Source organism: Trichophyton rubrum (genome assembly GCF_000151425.1).
Source record: "Trichophyton rubrum CBS 118892 genomic scaffold supercont2.4, whole genome shotgun sequence".
Classification (NCBI taxonomy): domain Eukaryota; kingdom Fungi; phylum Ascomycota; class Eurotiomycetes; order Onygenales; family Arthrodermataceae; genus Trichophyton; species Trichophyton rubrum.
This window is the reverse complement of record NW_003456425.1, coordinates 1,596,153-1,609,714: the sequence shown is the minus strand read 5'-3', so window position 1 is coordinate 1,609,714 and position 13,562 is coordinate 1,596,153. Positions and strand designations below refer to the sequence as shown.

General features: G+C 45.9%; 4 protein-coding genes across 4 annotated transcripts in view; 2 read left to right on the top strand and 2 right to left on the bottom strand.

The window, feature by feature from the left end:
• The window catches only part of TERG_04488 (uncharacterized protein), a gene marked incomplete at both ends in the record, with an annotated part of 3,111 nt that extends 2,621 nt beyond the window's left edge, over nt 1–490 (top strand). The window contains one exon of the mRNA XM_047748270.1: nt 57–490. Coding sequence (XP_047604247.1) covers nt 57–490 — 434 coding nt within the window. The remainder of the gene's footprint in view (nt 1–56) is intronic.
• Nucleotides 491–5,986: 5,496 nt separating this feature from the next.
• TERG_04487 (uncharacterized protein) lies at nt 5,987–10,227 on the top strand. The gene is made up of 5 exons (XM_047748269.1): nt 5,987–8,896; nt 8,967–9,089; nt 9,202–9,256; nt 9,339–9,478; nt 9,578–10,227. The coding sequence occupies exons 1-5, from the start codon at nt 8,217–8,219 to the stop codon at nt 10,077–10,079; spliced, it is 1,500 nt and encodes a 499-aa protein (XP_047604246.1). The 5' UTR covers nt 5,987–8,216; the 3' UTR covers nt 10,080–10,227.
• A 1,277-nt stretch (nt 10,228–11,504) lies between these two features.
• Nucleotides 11,505–12,491, bottom strand: TERG_04486 (uncharacterized protein; the record flags this gene model as incomplete). The annotated part of the gene is made up of 5 exons (XM_003235385.1): nt 11,505–11,801; nt 11,884–12,089; nt 12,196–12,262; nt 12,321–12,379; nt 12,470–12,491. The coding sequence occupies 5 exons, from the start codon at nt 12,489–12,491 to the stop codon at nt 11,505–11,507; spliced, it is 651 nt and encodes a 216-aa protein (XP_003235433.1).
• Nucleotides 12,492–12,505: 14 nt separating this feature from the next.
• TERG_12152 (uncharacterized protein) lies at nt 12,506–12,823 on the bottom strand (the record flags this gene model as incomplete). Its single annotated transcript, XM_047751153.1, has 1 exon — nt 12,506–12,823. The coding sequence occupies one exon, from the start codon at nt 12,821–12,823 to the stop codon at nt 12,506–12,508; it is 318 nt and encodes a 105-aa protein (XP_047606306.1).
• Between the last annotated feature and the right edge of the window lie 739 nt (nt 12,824–13,562).

The window sequence follows — 13,562 nt, the reverse complement described above, 5'->3', positions numbered from 1 at the left end:
GCCTGCGCCTTTGAGACCGTCCCCTGCTCTGATCTCCAATGTTGGAGGTATTTCAGGGTCCCAGGTGGTTGGCGGAATGGTATTTGATCCCCAACGAATGTGCTGGCTTAAAGCTCCGGGCTCCCGACCAAGCAGCAAATCTGGGCCTTCCCTTTCTGTTGATGAAGAGGAAGACGTCTTTGCTGGCCTTGATGATCTCGAGGATCATCCACGAAAGTCAATTACAGCTATCTCCAGCGCCCCATCCTCCCCCAGTTGTGTCGAGGCAGATACCGCCAACCTGGATGACAAAAGTGGAGGCGAGTCATCAGACGAGTGGGCGATCACAGAAGAGTTTGATGTTGGGCCTGAGTTCATCAGGCGACAGCGTGCTGAGGAAGAAAAATGGAGGCGGAAAGTTGGCAAGTGGATAAATGAAGACCGAGCCAACCTGGGGGATGAATGGCGCTGGGCCATTCGTAACCTAGTCTGCAAGGGCAAAGTTGGATGAAATGACTTGCCCAATCTGTTATATCCTGCTCTATTCACATACCCCTTTATCCTATATCATGTTATATTTTGGAGGTGAAGGTTGCTTCGATGCTCCACATTATTCAATACCCACGATAGAATTGCGAAGCGATGTTTTATGTTGTGTTGTTTCTCCATCCTACTATACCTCTCATTTCCAGGTATACATATTCATTTGGTTGCAACATGCGCATGGCTGCGATACAGACCAGCCAACTTCGGGTTGGGGTTGGATGCGGCTTTGGTTTCCAAACTTTTTGGTCTTATGGTCTTGTTGTTTGCTTGTCTGTTGAATCATTTCACTGGTTTTCTGTTTTTTATGACGATTTATCACGAACATCTCCATCTGGGTGGGAGCTATATACGGGCAAGATAGAAGGGGATTATTATCCGCTCATCTCCGTCATGTTAACCCCCGTTAATGACTTGACGACATATATTAATTAGTAGGAGTTTAATTAATGATAGCATTTTCTGAGTTTCTATCCTTAGTCGGCCTGCACTACAAAGCGAAGCATAACCTACCCATTCATCCATCTTGTGCAAGCGAAGTTTACTACTCGGCCGGGTATTAGCAGCTCCTTAACAGAGCCGTTAAGAGGGTGGAGGTTATTTGCAGTCATATATTAACACTCAATTTGGTTTTTCATGCCTCCGTTGTGTGCACTTGGTCGTTATATCTTGCTGGAGTGCTTCGTATAGGACACAAATACCTAGCTGCGGACAGGAGAGTACAAGATATCCGGACCGAATTGGCTTGCACTGAATAATAGTCCAGCTATTTCAGTTGCTCAAACAAATAACCATCGTTTAGACATTCCTAGCCTATATAGCAGGAGTATGGGCTTGTGTCGACTATATGCACATGCTGCCACTTGTCCCTAAATCCCAACTCCATCTTTCGAAGCGTCGAGAACGGGGAAAAGGAATTAAGAACCAGCGAGGGCCGCGATATATACACGGATGAGGCAGACTCCGGCTATTATTACTCGTATATTTCGTAAGTACTTACCTTGTCCGCCTGGTTCCACGGGTCTCCAGGGTTGCTATACAACCTCGATGCTGCGAGATATTACCAACAGCTTTCACCACGACCACGCAACACTATATGTTTATACATCTCGTATATATGTGGTACGTCCCAGCAGTCGAGGGTGATCTGTAAGCCTGCTCGTACATGAGCTTCCCGGTTAATGAAGTTAATGAATCTACTGACGTCATGCCATAAGTCTATATAAGCTTGCGGTGGTTAATGGCCAGGGCCATGGCCGTGGTCGTGGTGGTTGCAGTTGTTGACCGTGGCCATGATTTCTGACATAAGAGGCGCTGCTGGGCATGCAGCCGATGTTCATGGATCAGAATAACGACGATCCCGACTCTGAACCCTGGAAGCGCTTCTCTTTCATCCTTGGACTCGGGGTGTGCGTCTAGACGGGTCATTACCCAAGGAGATATTGTCTGGAGTACTCGGAAATGCATATCCATTGGCCTTAGCCTGAAACCCCAGAATCATGGAGTAAGTACTCCATACGCGTAACTACATCCCCATCTTGCCGTTATATGCAGTTGCGATCATGCCAAGTTAGTTAAACACACAACAATACGAATGTCTTCTTTTAAAGAGAAGCTCGCCTGTGCACCGCTGTGCTTCCTGGAGGGGGGAAATAAGTCAAGCCTCCCACCCCCCAGCGGCAGGATCTGCACCTATGACTTGGTCTTGCATCGCTCACAGCCATGTTTAATTTTTCCCAACTGCGAAATCATCTTTGTTCTCTCCCTGGCTTGCCGCCCAGCCCTCTGGTTCAGGCTGATTCGAGCGTCGAGAGGGCTTCTCTGCTTAACCACCTGTATCAGGATGTATTGGTGACTCCACGAACTTGCAAGTTATCATTCGATCCTGAAATCGGGAGCCTTGAGTTTGTATATACGAGAGCACCTTACATGCGCAGGAACCACAGGTGTGGGCAAGCGCTAGCACTGCAGGTAAGGGCACTTCCCGTCGTCCCCGTCCCTTGTTTGCCCCTCCTCTCTCCCTCGATCCGTTTGTCAAGGGAGGGTGGCTGGCGGGATGGCAACCCGTTCGTGAGCAGACGGAGATATTTTTTATGTTAAATAACCACCGTATTTATAACCAACTAACTACTCAGCGCCCCTGGTTAGTTACCGCTTTGCTTCTCTCCTGCTGCCCATCCTCGCCGATTCAACGGGGAACGCCGTTCCGTGTTGACTATTCTGTATGGAGTACTTACTGACTACTGAATGTCAAAGGAGGGCAAAGCGAGGCCAGGGTGAAAGGGACGGTTCTGGCCAAACATATTCTTCCCGTTGGTACCTCCTCCACCCCGGCATCTACCATGGATTCTCAGCCAGTCGAATTTCCTGGAAAAGTTTGATTGGCTTTCGCTGGACCCTATTCGTGGGAATTTAGCTATTCCCTTGGTTTCTATCCTGTCTGAGCGGCTGCAGCAGTACACGAGGTTTATCTCAATGACATGCATCCCTCCGCCACTCCCTTGAAATCCCGCAAAAAGTTGATCTGTCCACACAACCCGGCAGATAGACAGTGCCGGATACCTAATCAGTCTCAGAATATGCAGAGTTAGGCGCACGGATGCCTTTGTTGCTCTCCCCGGCGAATGCAAGCGGGCGTCGTGACGAGACCAGCGGCGATTTTGTTGGTTCCGGTATTCGTTGTTTTTTTTCCCCCGTGATTTTTCCACATTTTGGTTGCATAGTTTCTTGTTGATATTGTGACAAAAGAAACCGTCCTTCTTTGGGCAAACCGTTTCCTAGTTTTGGAGAAAAAAGGGTCCCTCGTATTTAAAAAAAAAAAAAAAAAGAAAAAAAAAAAAAAAAAAAAAAAAAAAAAAACAAGAAAGGTGATTGAAGGGACAACAGCGAAAAAGATAACCTATTATTGACAGCGATACTCCGTACACAAAGGTGAAATGTCTTTTCAGTTCCAGCATTCCCGAAAATCCCGTCCACCCAACGAGGATTAAGAAAGGCTAAAACCACAGATGAGCTTTGACGCCCGAAACCTCTGCAATCAAGGGAGGCCATGTCATTGCAGCCATCGGCTATAGCATCCACCCTAGGAGATAAGGAAAATACGGGAGGAATCCTTAAGAAAATGCAAGCAGGAAGCATAGATTACTCTTTAGCGTGAGAAGAATCCGTGAGTGGGGGTTGAAGGTAGACTGGGCGCATTTAAATTCCGGAATCCCCTGTCTCTCCCTGGGTCACTACGTGTGCGTACTTATTTATCCCGTTTGATTTATGCAGACCCAGGGATGCGTTTCTCCCTCGACTCTGCCATTTAGCTGTATCTAAGGGTGCTCAACGCTTCTGGTGGCATATTTACCCCTAGTACTTATCCCGCGCATCACATCTCGATAGTTTGGGGTATTATGCTGGGTGCTGCCAGGTGTCACCTATGTTCTAGATGTCAGCTACATATTTCCTCTATTTACGGAGTACAGCTCACTGTGGCATACCCTTGCTAGGTCACTCAACAGCCCAGGTAGGCCTCTTCAAGGTCGCTTGTCGTATTCTTGACTATTGATAGATCGACGATTTTCTTCCACCATTCACTCTCATGCGATGCCGTCCTTTATTCCGTCACAACAAGCTTGTTTTCTGGACCATGGAAGGCCCTTACGACGGCAGAAGGGTACATGTCTGCGATGGGAGAGGTTCGCTCATTTTTCCTCACAAAAAAGAAATGAGAAGAAATAGGCATAAGCAACGAGAGCAAAAAAAAAAAAAAGTGGAAACAGTAAAGCATCTTCTTTTGGGGCGGAGTACCAGAGGGTACAAGAAAGATCCTGTGGGGGGACAAGGGAGTTGCCGTGGTACGTACTCACGAATCGCTGCTGTAGGCAATGAAAGGGTAAAAAATAATATTAAATATATAGAATAAAATAAAATAAAATAAAATAAATGAAAAGAAAGGCCATCTTTAGAAAGGCAACCCGACTTGAGACTCGAGTAGTTTCGGCGGTTTATCGAGGCGGACCGGTGTGGGTGGGAAGGGCGAAATATGATGCGTATGCAACAGTGCGTTGTGCATGCCTTTTCTTTTAATTTTTAACTTACGGGCATTCCTGATGTGGACACACAAGTTGCATATACCCGTTATATATTACAACTCTAATCGTCGAGTTTTGCAGCCCTTTTAACTGGGTTTAAGCATGCTCTTATCCGAAAGATATGTGGCCGCGAGAGAGTGGGCTTTCCCCATGTCAGCTTTTAAAGGTAGTTGAACCGGGCAAAAGGGGCACGTAAAATTGTGGTATCCGACCATTGGGGTCCAGGTTTATCGTATAAGCAGTTATGATGAACTTTGCACACCTTCGTCTAGCCCGTCCCCGAAGCAGGAGAGACAAAGGCACAGAGAGCCATAAATAATGAGATGCAATGCAATGCGGCGGCATCCCCAGGCGAAGGCGTCCAAGTAGCAAAACGGGAGGGAGGGGGGAGCGCCATTCCCAGACAGGGATAGGGAAGGTAAGCACCAGATTCAGGACGAATGGAGTACACAACTAAGGCCCCGTAGTCAGTAGTGTGACTTGTGTTTGGGTGCATGGCGAGGATGTGAGGGATTCACATCCAGTACATGCACACATTTGTTCCCTACAGTCGTACATGAGTACGTGAGGCTGGCCTGACAGGTTCGTTTGTCTCGCACGAATCCAGGGGAGAGATACCAGCGCCATTACCCAGCTACTGACCTGTATAAAATACCTGGCAGCCGGGGCACGCTGGGATACCCACGCCGGGACGGTAGATACGCCTCCCGGATTGACCACGCACCTGATGATACAGCAATAGCGAGATTATATATGGAGTAACTAGAGAATGATGAGCCGGATTAACTATTAAATATAGTAGCAGTCAGCTCTCGCTTTTTTTTTTTTTTTTTTTTTTTTTTTTTTTTTTTTTTTTTTTTTTTTTGTTACTTGCTCGATGGATTCCCACATCTGTGGATCGTCCTCCCGAACCGAACCAACTTTTCTTTTTGACACTGCTTACTTTTTTGCTTCTTTCTCGAGATCGATTCAAGGACAGCTTTGTAATAATATTAGTTCAGATAGCAACTGTCGTAGCGTGGGAAGTCTTCTATGGTGTGAGTTATATTTCATAAGGTGATATTCGTTGAGTTGAGGAATGGAGTTGTGAGAAGTCGAGCGAAGAAGGTTGCTGCCGAAGGGGCGGTTCCGTTTAAAGCTACTCTTCTTTCAACGTCACCTTCTCAACCTCCTCTCTTCCAACGCGACGCCAGCACACTCAGAACACGCAGATGCACACTTCTCTAGCAAAGGCAGGCAGGCAGACAGACGCACTCGAGCATATGGAGTACTCCTGACTTCTCTCCCCTTTCGTATCACCAAAAATTCAGTCGAGTCGCCTTATTCGTGCACTGGGCGCCACGAACTCATGGCGCCCCCCCGCCGGGCGAGCCAGCCCTGGGTTTCGTCAGGAGCATGCGAAACAACTTGGCGGGAGGGGACGAGCTAATCACCAGCGTTTTTCAAGCTCGAAATTGTTCCCTTGGTGGCTTTCCTGCTGCTGAGAAGAGAGGAAAAAGCAAGCAAGAGGGATGGGAGGGGAAACCAAAAAAGAAAAGGGACCCCATCTACATTTACACGCATACATATACACGCAGAGAGAAAAAAAGAGAGAAATACACTCCCTACATACAAACAGAAGCTCGCAGCGGGAACCAGCAGGCTGTTTACTACAGAGTTACATAGGCTGTATATCGGTTTGACCGACAGTCACTCCATTTCGACGCCACGGAACTCTATCAGGATGCCTCCATTGGACCACAGCGGGCTGCTTAAAACTCAGTCGGCAAGAGAAGAAAAAGCATTCATGTTCAGGCTTCAGAGATTCATCAAGCTCTTCTCCGGAATTATCTCTCGCAATAAAAAGGGGGGCTGAAGCCAAGAACAATTTGGACGCGGCTTCTCGGAAGCCAGATCTTGTTCTGCTTCTTCCTTTTCTTTTTACCACATCAACTTCATCCCAACTGCCCGCTACCTTATAATACTCCGTAGGTTGCTCCTCATTCGTTGTCAACTCCGGGAGTCCAGTACTACTGGACCTTCAAGATTTATAAATGGAGACACATCTTTCAAAGGAATAATAGTGTTTCTTGTCAGCAACCCAAGGATGAACCTGTTTCTTCACTAGTACTCCGTACGGATCCATCATATAGGTCATCTAGTTAACCCCCCCCCCCCCCCTCTCTCTTTTGACCGTGAGTTGGGAATGATAACGCCAAAGATTTTTTTCCTGTGACAAACACCAAGAGAGCAGCGGAAAAAGAAAAAAATGACAAAGTACTCTCCCCATTCAGAGTGCAGGGGTGAAAAGGAAAAAGGTAGACAGCCAAAGCGGGCCTCATTAGTGACGAGTTAGTGCCGCCCTGGCTCCTCTATGCCCGAGTTTTGGCATGTCTAGACCCTTCCGACAGGCTAACAGCCTTACTTTTGAAGTGACCTCTCTCCAAAAGAAGCACGGTTCTGTGTACTTCTCAGAGAGGCCTAGTAACTCTGGAGTACTCCATACTGGGACAGCGGGATCAGCTTTTCTTTCTTGAAAAAGGGTTATTTCTGCCACTCCGTATGCCCTTGATCCATGTGGTCTTGGGTCGATCGACTAGCCCTGACAAATCCTAATTTGGTACTTTGAAAACTTTCAGTTTGTCTTCGTCTTTACTTACACTGGAAAGGTGGGGAGAAGAAAAGAACGAAAAAAATTGGCATGTTTTCTTTTCCGACATCCCTTCAGCCACCACCACATCTCCAATCCCTCCCTTTTGCAGCCTGAAAAATCAATATGGCCGGCGTCAAATCTTTCTACTGGTCAGAATCCATGCATCTCTTTGCATCAGCCAGTCATTCCCTCTTGGGTCCCCTTAAAAACAATGCTGACTACTATGCAAATCGGTTGTACCTTGCAAGGTGCTAGAGAGTACCTGGTCAACGAGTGGAAAGGTAAATATCCATTCAAGAAAGACAACCAGAGCTGCAACGTTTCTCCAAATCATATTAATACTTCCTTCTGGTATTTGATCGTTGCCCGCCCTCTCCGTGTTCCTGTTGAGGTGCCAGGAAAGTCCATTTCCGAGCATTCCAGAGCTCGGCCCGCCTCTTGCTAGGTTGTACTTTATCTCCTGACTTCTTGTCACTCAACTCAAGCCATTTGCAAACCGATTGCTTATCAGGGCCTCTGGACATTTCTCATTTTTGTTCTGGGACAACACTCTAGAGCAAAAATCCCATTTCTGTCTGATTGACTATTAATTGAACCCTGTACCCGCGCTCCCGCTCGTTGATCATCTTCAGTCCATCGAGGCTATCCCCGGTTCACATGACGCTAATCTTCAGATCTGTTCTTGTTATAAAATATCTCCGTCCGTGCTGGCGCTTCTGTTAGTCGCGGGTATCTGGTTTAGTTCCACTCTTTATTTAATCGGCATCCGCATTCTCGAACGCCAAACAGGTGGGTGTTAAGGATACAGTGGAAACATCTCACCTGTTAGTGGTATTCTTCTTATTCTCCCTCCTCGGTCTCTCGTGCTGCTTCAGAAGAACCTCGTTATTCCTCCACCGGCTCAGAGGAGGCTATAAGAAAGTACACAGAGGCATTGGGAAGCAAAGGCAAAAATAAACTACTATTTTTGCTTTCCATCTTCAATGGCATGCGACACAGTCTCTCGTTCTTGTGTCAATACCGCTTCCCACAATCCTCATCTTTCCCCTGCCCCCTTCAGTGCAGACACGATCTCCTCCCGAGCTCATGAGATTGCCGACCCATCTTCTACCCTTGCGTTGAGGTTGCTCGCTCCTGACAGCTCTATTTTGGAGGACCACAGGAAGCATCAAAACCAGAATCATAGCCAAAGGCCTACAATTGGCCCGCCAGTTGGTTCAGCAGTCATGTCACATCATTATCACCACCATGACGAGGATCAAGAGTACACATACGGCAGAAACAATCAATACAATTTTTCACAACCTTCCTTCAACCAGTCGTATTCGAACCATCAGGTTCTAGCACCATACAATCATCATTCCACAGAGACGGCCTCCATCGCCCCATCCTACTCCTCACAGCAAGCAATATATACGCAAGCTCCGCAGCACTCCTCCCTCATCACCCATTCGTCGTCTACGGGATATCAATGCCATCCTCAATATATGTCACAGCCCAGGTTTCCAGCACCGCATCGCTTATTCCCTATGCATGAACCGTTTTGGGAGGTGGAGATCGAAGCCCAGGAATCTTGCAACGAACAAACGGTTTTATCAGAACCTGTTATCCCAGCTTTGGAAGGGTTCCCAGATGTCCGAGAATTTGACCAACTCATGAAGAGGTAAATACCTCTTATTTAGGCTCCAAAGTTCATCCAGTTCAACTCCATGGAAGCTAATTGGGTTGAACAGTTACGTTGATGATCTCTCCGTCAAAAAGCAAGATAAGGCTTTGATTCACTCAAGGAGAGCACGAAACATCAAAATCGTGCTTACTGATCCCAAGGACACTGCAATTGAATCTGCCCAATTTAGGTATGTCCTTCAGACCTTAGACAGGGTCAGAACGGAAACTATTTTTGGATATCCTAAACCATGAATATATCAATCCCTCAGCTTTTCCCCTTGTCTAATACTGTTTATTTAGGTTTTGGGTGAAGAAAATGTTCACACTTGTACCTAAGGACAACAACGTCCCTATGGTTTGTCATGCCTTTCCCATTTTGCATCTGAATCTTTCCAAATGGCTGATCATTAGCTAATAAACCTGTTTTTTTATTGCAGTCGAGAAAAATGATATGTCACGAAGGGAAACCAGTAGCAATTCGCGAAAAACTCTTCAAAATCCTGACACGAGCACACCAGCAATGCCAACATGGAGGTCGTGATAAGACTTCGGCCCAAGTTCGGAGGATATATTCATGGTAAGCCACACCGTTTGTGAGCCAGGAATCAGCGTCCATTAAACTCTGTCCTTGGCATACCAGAAAAGCCGACTTTAATTGACACGCCACTTCTTCTAGGGTCCCAAAAGAATTGATATCTCGCTTTGTTAAAATATGTCCAACATGTCAGGTCCGGAGAGGAGGATCTCGATTAACGCCTCCAACTTCATGCAGAAGTTCTCCTAAACCTGATCATGCACTAGGCCCCTCCCCGTATCTCTTATCACCGCCAGATTCTCGCCGGGAGTCCATTATTAGCAGGCCAGGTATTCCATATCCTGCACGAGCAGAAGCTCCACACGCTAATCAATCCAATATTCCATCTGCACTAACCTGGCCTCCATCCCCACACCACACAAGCCTGTCGAGCCAATACCATAATTCACATATGCATCCTCTCCCTTCGACAGCTAGTAGCTGGGCTTCACTTCCTCGAACGCTGACATCGGGTAGTGAAACAAATGGGACTGGAGGAGGCACCCATGGGTTATCGACGACAATGTCCATGCCTTCAAGTCATTTGGATTATCAGCCTACCTATGATGAGGCCCAACATCTCCCGGAACCTCATCCTTACTAGGAAACCATGATATTCGAGGAATGATCTTTGGATAACGACCTAATCCAATGGTCAATGCACTCGGATGGGATCCATGAAACCAAGTCTGACCATTCCACGGATTCTCCAGCGCGGTGCAGGATATTGTGCGCAGCGTTTTCTCTTTTTCGTCTTATCTCTGGCTGTGTTCCTTTTCTCGACTTTTCCCCCTTTTCTCTTTTAAATCCTTCGTATGACAAAGCAAGGCCATGGGCACGTATTCATCCTGGACTTTTATTATGAAAAATCCATTAAGGAAACTACAAAGAAGGAAAGTCATTCTCTAATATATCAATACTAATGACGGAAGCCCACGGAAACCCAGGAGCGCAAAAGTTACCCACAACATAACTATATGACACTTCAAACGTTTGACTATGGGAAATGCAGGGTGTTAAACTGGATATGGAAATAATTTTTCAATGTTATCGCATGGAAGGACAGGGAAACATTTTGGGAACATCTTCACAACTTTTTTTTTGAGCTTTTTCTCCTTGATTACTCTTTCTTGGTTTTCCTAGTTTATTTCATTTTTTTGCTTTTCTTACTTTCACTCTAGGTTTATTCTTGTTATTTCTTGCTTTTCGCAGGAATCCGTATGAAGAGGGTTACGGCTTTGTTATATCAGACTGACTCTCACGTCAATTAAGAGGCGATTTAAATGTATCATTTTATTCCCATGAGAGTTGTATCCAAGTAACTACCCATTTCATACGTGGTACAGCAGGTGGCTACAGGAAACCTTGATGCTACAGACTGAAAACTTATTGTTCCAACTGGTTGTATGCGCTAGGTTGTTTTTTTTCTTATTGTTGCTTCGTTTATACCACAGAACCTTATGCTGAGATAGGGGCATAAATCTGGGCTTTTTGAATAAGTAAATAATAATACATCGCTTTTTGTCTTAGCAACCAATACTGATGACGGTTAACCCCAAGAGATAGCTAATAAACAGGAAGATTGCAGAAATGTGATACCAAATACAAGTAGAAAATCAATAGTCATATTCCTTCTAAAACAGAGAGCATGCCTTGACATCAGCCTAGCCTCATCAATAAACGCAGAGGAATCAAAATTGTGTTACAGATACCTGGGGATGGTATTCCAGACATTGTATTTATTACAACGTGTCTCGTCGAATTTTTTTCTAGGGCGGGAAAATAGTAAAAAAAGAAGAGAGAGAGAAAGAAAGAAAGAACCTCATACTGCCTGTGTCTTCTCTCGTGACTTCGATTGTTATGAGTATAAAAAAAGATTAACAGGCAACTCTTCTTCGTAATGGTTATTATCATCAAGGATGGAAGACAGGTTGGCGTTTAACCTAACGTTCCTCTGAAACGTGGTATGATAAGTTATACTGGCAGGGAGAATTTCTGGCCCTTGAGAACCCTATCGCAAGATTTATCATTAGACATTGAGTATAGGTCGAACCATTAAGCTTAGGGATACTAACTTTTGGAAATAGATCCAGAAGAAGTCGGCGTAAAGAATGGTCTGGATGATACCAGCAACCACAGCAATTGGATCGAAGTATCCGTCGGAGAAGTATCGGTAGATCCAGTTGGGAATATACAGAGCACGGTATATGCCCAGTGCAAAGAGATAATGGGTTGTTATGGTCTCAGCTTCACCGGTTCGCTGAAGCATGAACAGTTGCGGTAATATGGCAACTGACTCTAACCAGATCGAAAACGCCCAGAGAATCTAAACTCGAGGAATCGATCCTGTTAGACCCTCGGAACACTCAATCTTCTTCCTTGACCGAAGAACTCGGGAGTCCACTCACCTCTGAGGCTGTATATTTGTAGGGGAACAAAACTCCCAGAACGGCACTAGCTCCGAGAAGATATACAACTTTAAAAGTATCGATGTTTGGGTCGTTTGTTGGTTTATAATCGTTGAGCATCAGATAAATGGTATATGCGGAAGAAGAGATGAAGAGAATTTTGAAGATGGTGTTGTAAGGCGAGCCGGTGAAGTTCCAGAACAAGTCTAACGAATGTAGAGACACGGTCAGTATGTTGCGCATAATCTTTTCATCTTTCCCATGTCGAGGTGCGTATATGGTCGCGTGTAAGGGGGTTGGAAAGTTAAATACCAAGATATCGAGTGACGTAGACAATCAGGTAAAGCGATTGTGACTTGAATGATATCCCCGAACAACTCTAAACCAACGTTAGTTTGAGGTTGGGGTAAGAATATAGGTTCGAAGCATGCGCATACACTCGATGACTTCATTTTCTGCAGGAGAATAAAGATAGAGAGGAGGTGGGAGATGTCCGCTAGCAAAGCCGCTTGATTAGCCAGTTTGTTTTGCAGGAAGATTGACATCGAGTAGGGTTCTAGGGCCGAAGTTGTTTCGTAGGGCATACCGAGAAGCCGGAAAATATTCATTTTGATGCTTGCGCCTAACTAGCCTCGCTTTCCAGGGGTGTATAGATTGAATGCGATTCCGCGATCAGGGGACAGGATCTAATGGCGGTCGATTTGGGCCTATGAATCGTGGGATTGTAGCTTGATTTGAGGTAGAAGACTCTTCTCCATGCAACCAGTGGCGTTGCATCTGACAGGGGAACGTAATTTCCAGTTCCTCCGACTTGTAGAGACTCTGTGGATGTTGAAATTTGAGAGGTGATGGGAAGTTGTTGATGTTGACACGAAGGCCACAAGATGCGCTTTTTGGCTTTCTTAATCAGCTTTAATTTCGACTGGTCATAAGGGGTCATGTGATTTATCCAGGATCCATGACGCAGTATTCAAAGATGGCAGAGGCAATAATAGAGAACTTAAGAGAGATAGTAACAAGCGTTATTAAAATAGAAACTGATTATATGTAGAGGCCTCATCGGGCACAGATTATGCTGATGTGGGACATGGAGGGCTTAACTAAATGTTGTCCTGGCTCTTCCTAGCACCACGGCAGCCACACGGTTTAACTATCTCAACGCGGGCGCCGATAACAAAGCATACTACATCGTACCCAGTACTCTCTCTACTGGACGTGCTAGGCGTACAGCCAGTCTACAATAAAGTGGAAGGCAGTTTCGAGAGCCAAAGGGGATAGAAGGAAGATACTTATGTAGTCGCATCACAGTCGTGTCGGGTTGGGTCCATATAGAGGTGTCACATGACCTATCCCCGTTTTGGGCAATTCCCGACGTCAATGGAGAAAGTGTATGGGCGGAACTTCGGTTTCTGCGTATTGTTCACGCGTGGGCGTCGGCGAGGCCATGCTGCCCGGAAGTTTTAGAAAGAATTAAGCCCGCGCATTGATTTTACGCTATTGATTAACTGATTGTAGAACACAACAAAAGAGACTCGGTGGAGCGCGTGATATTACGGAAGACTGCATAGTAGAACGGCGCCGAAACCAAACCAGGCCAGATAACGCCACAGCCCCTAAACCCATTTACGTGGTAAGCCTCTAGCTAACGCTTGGGAATGCCTGAAGACAATAAAAGTGTA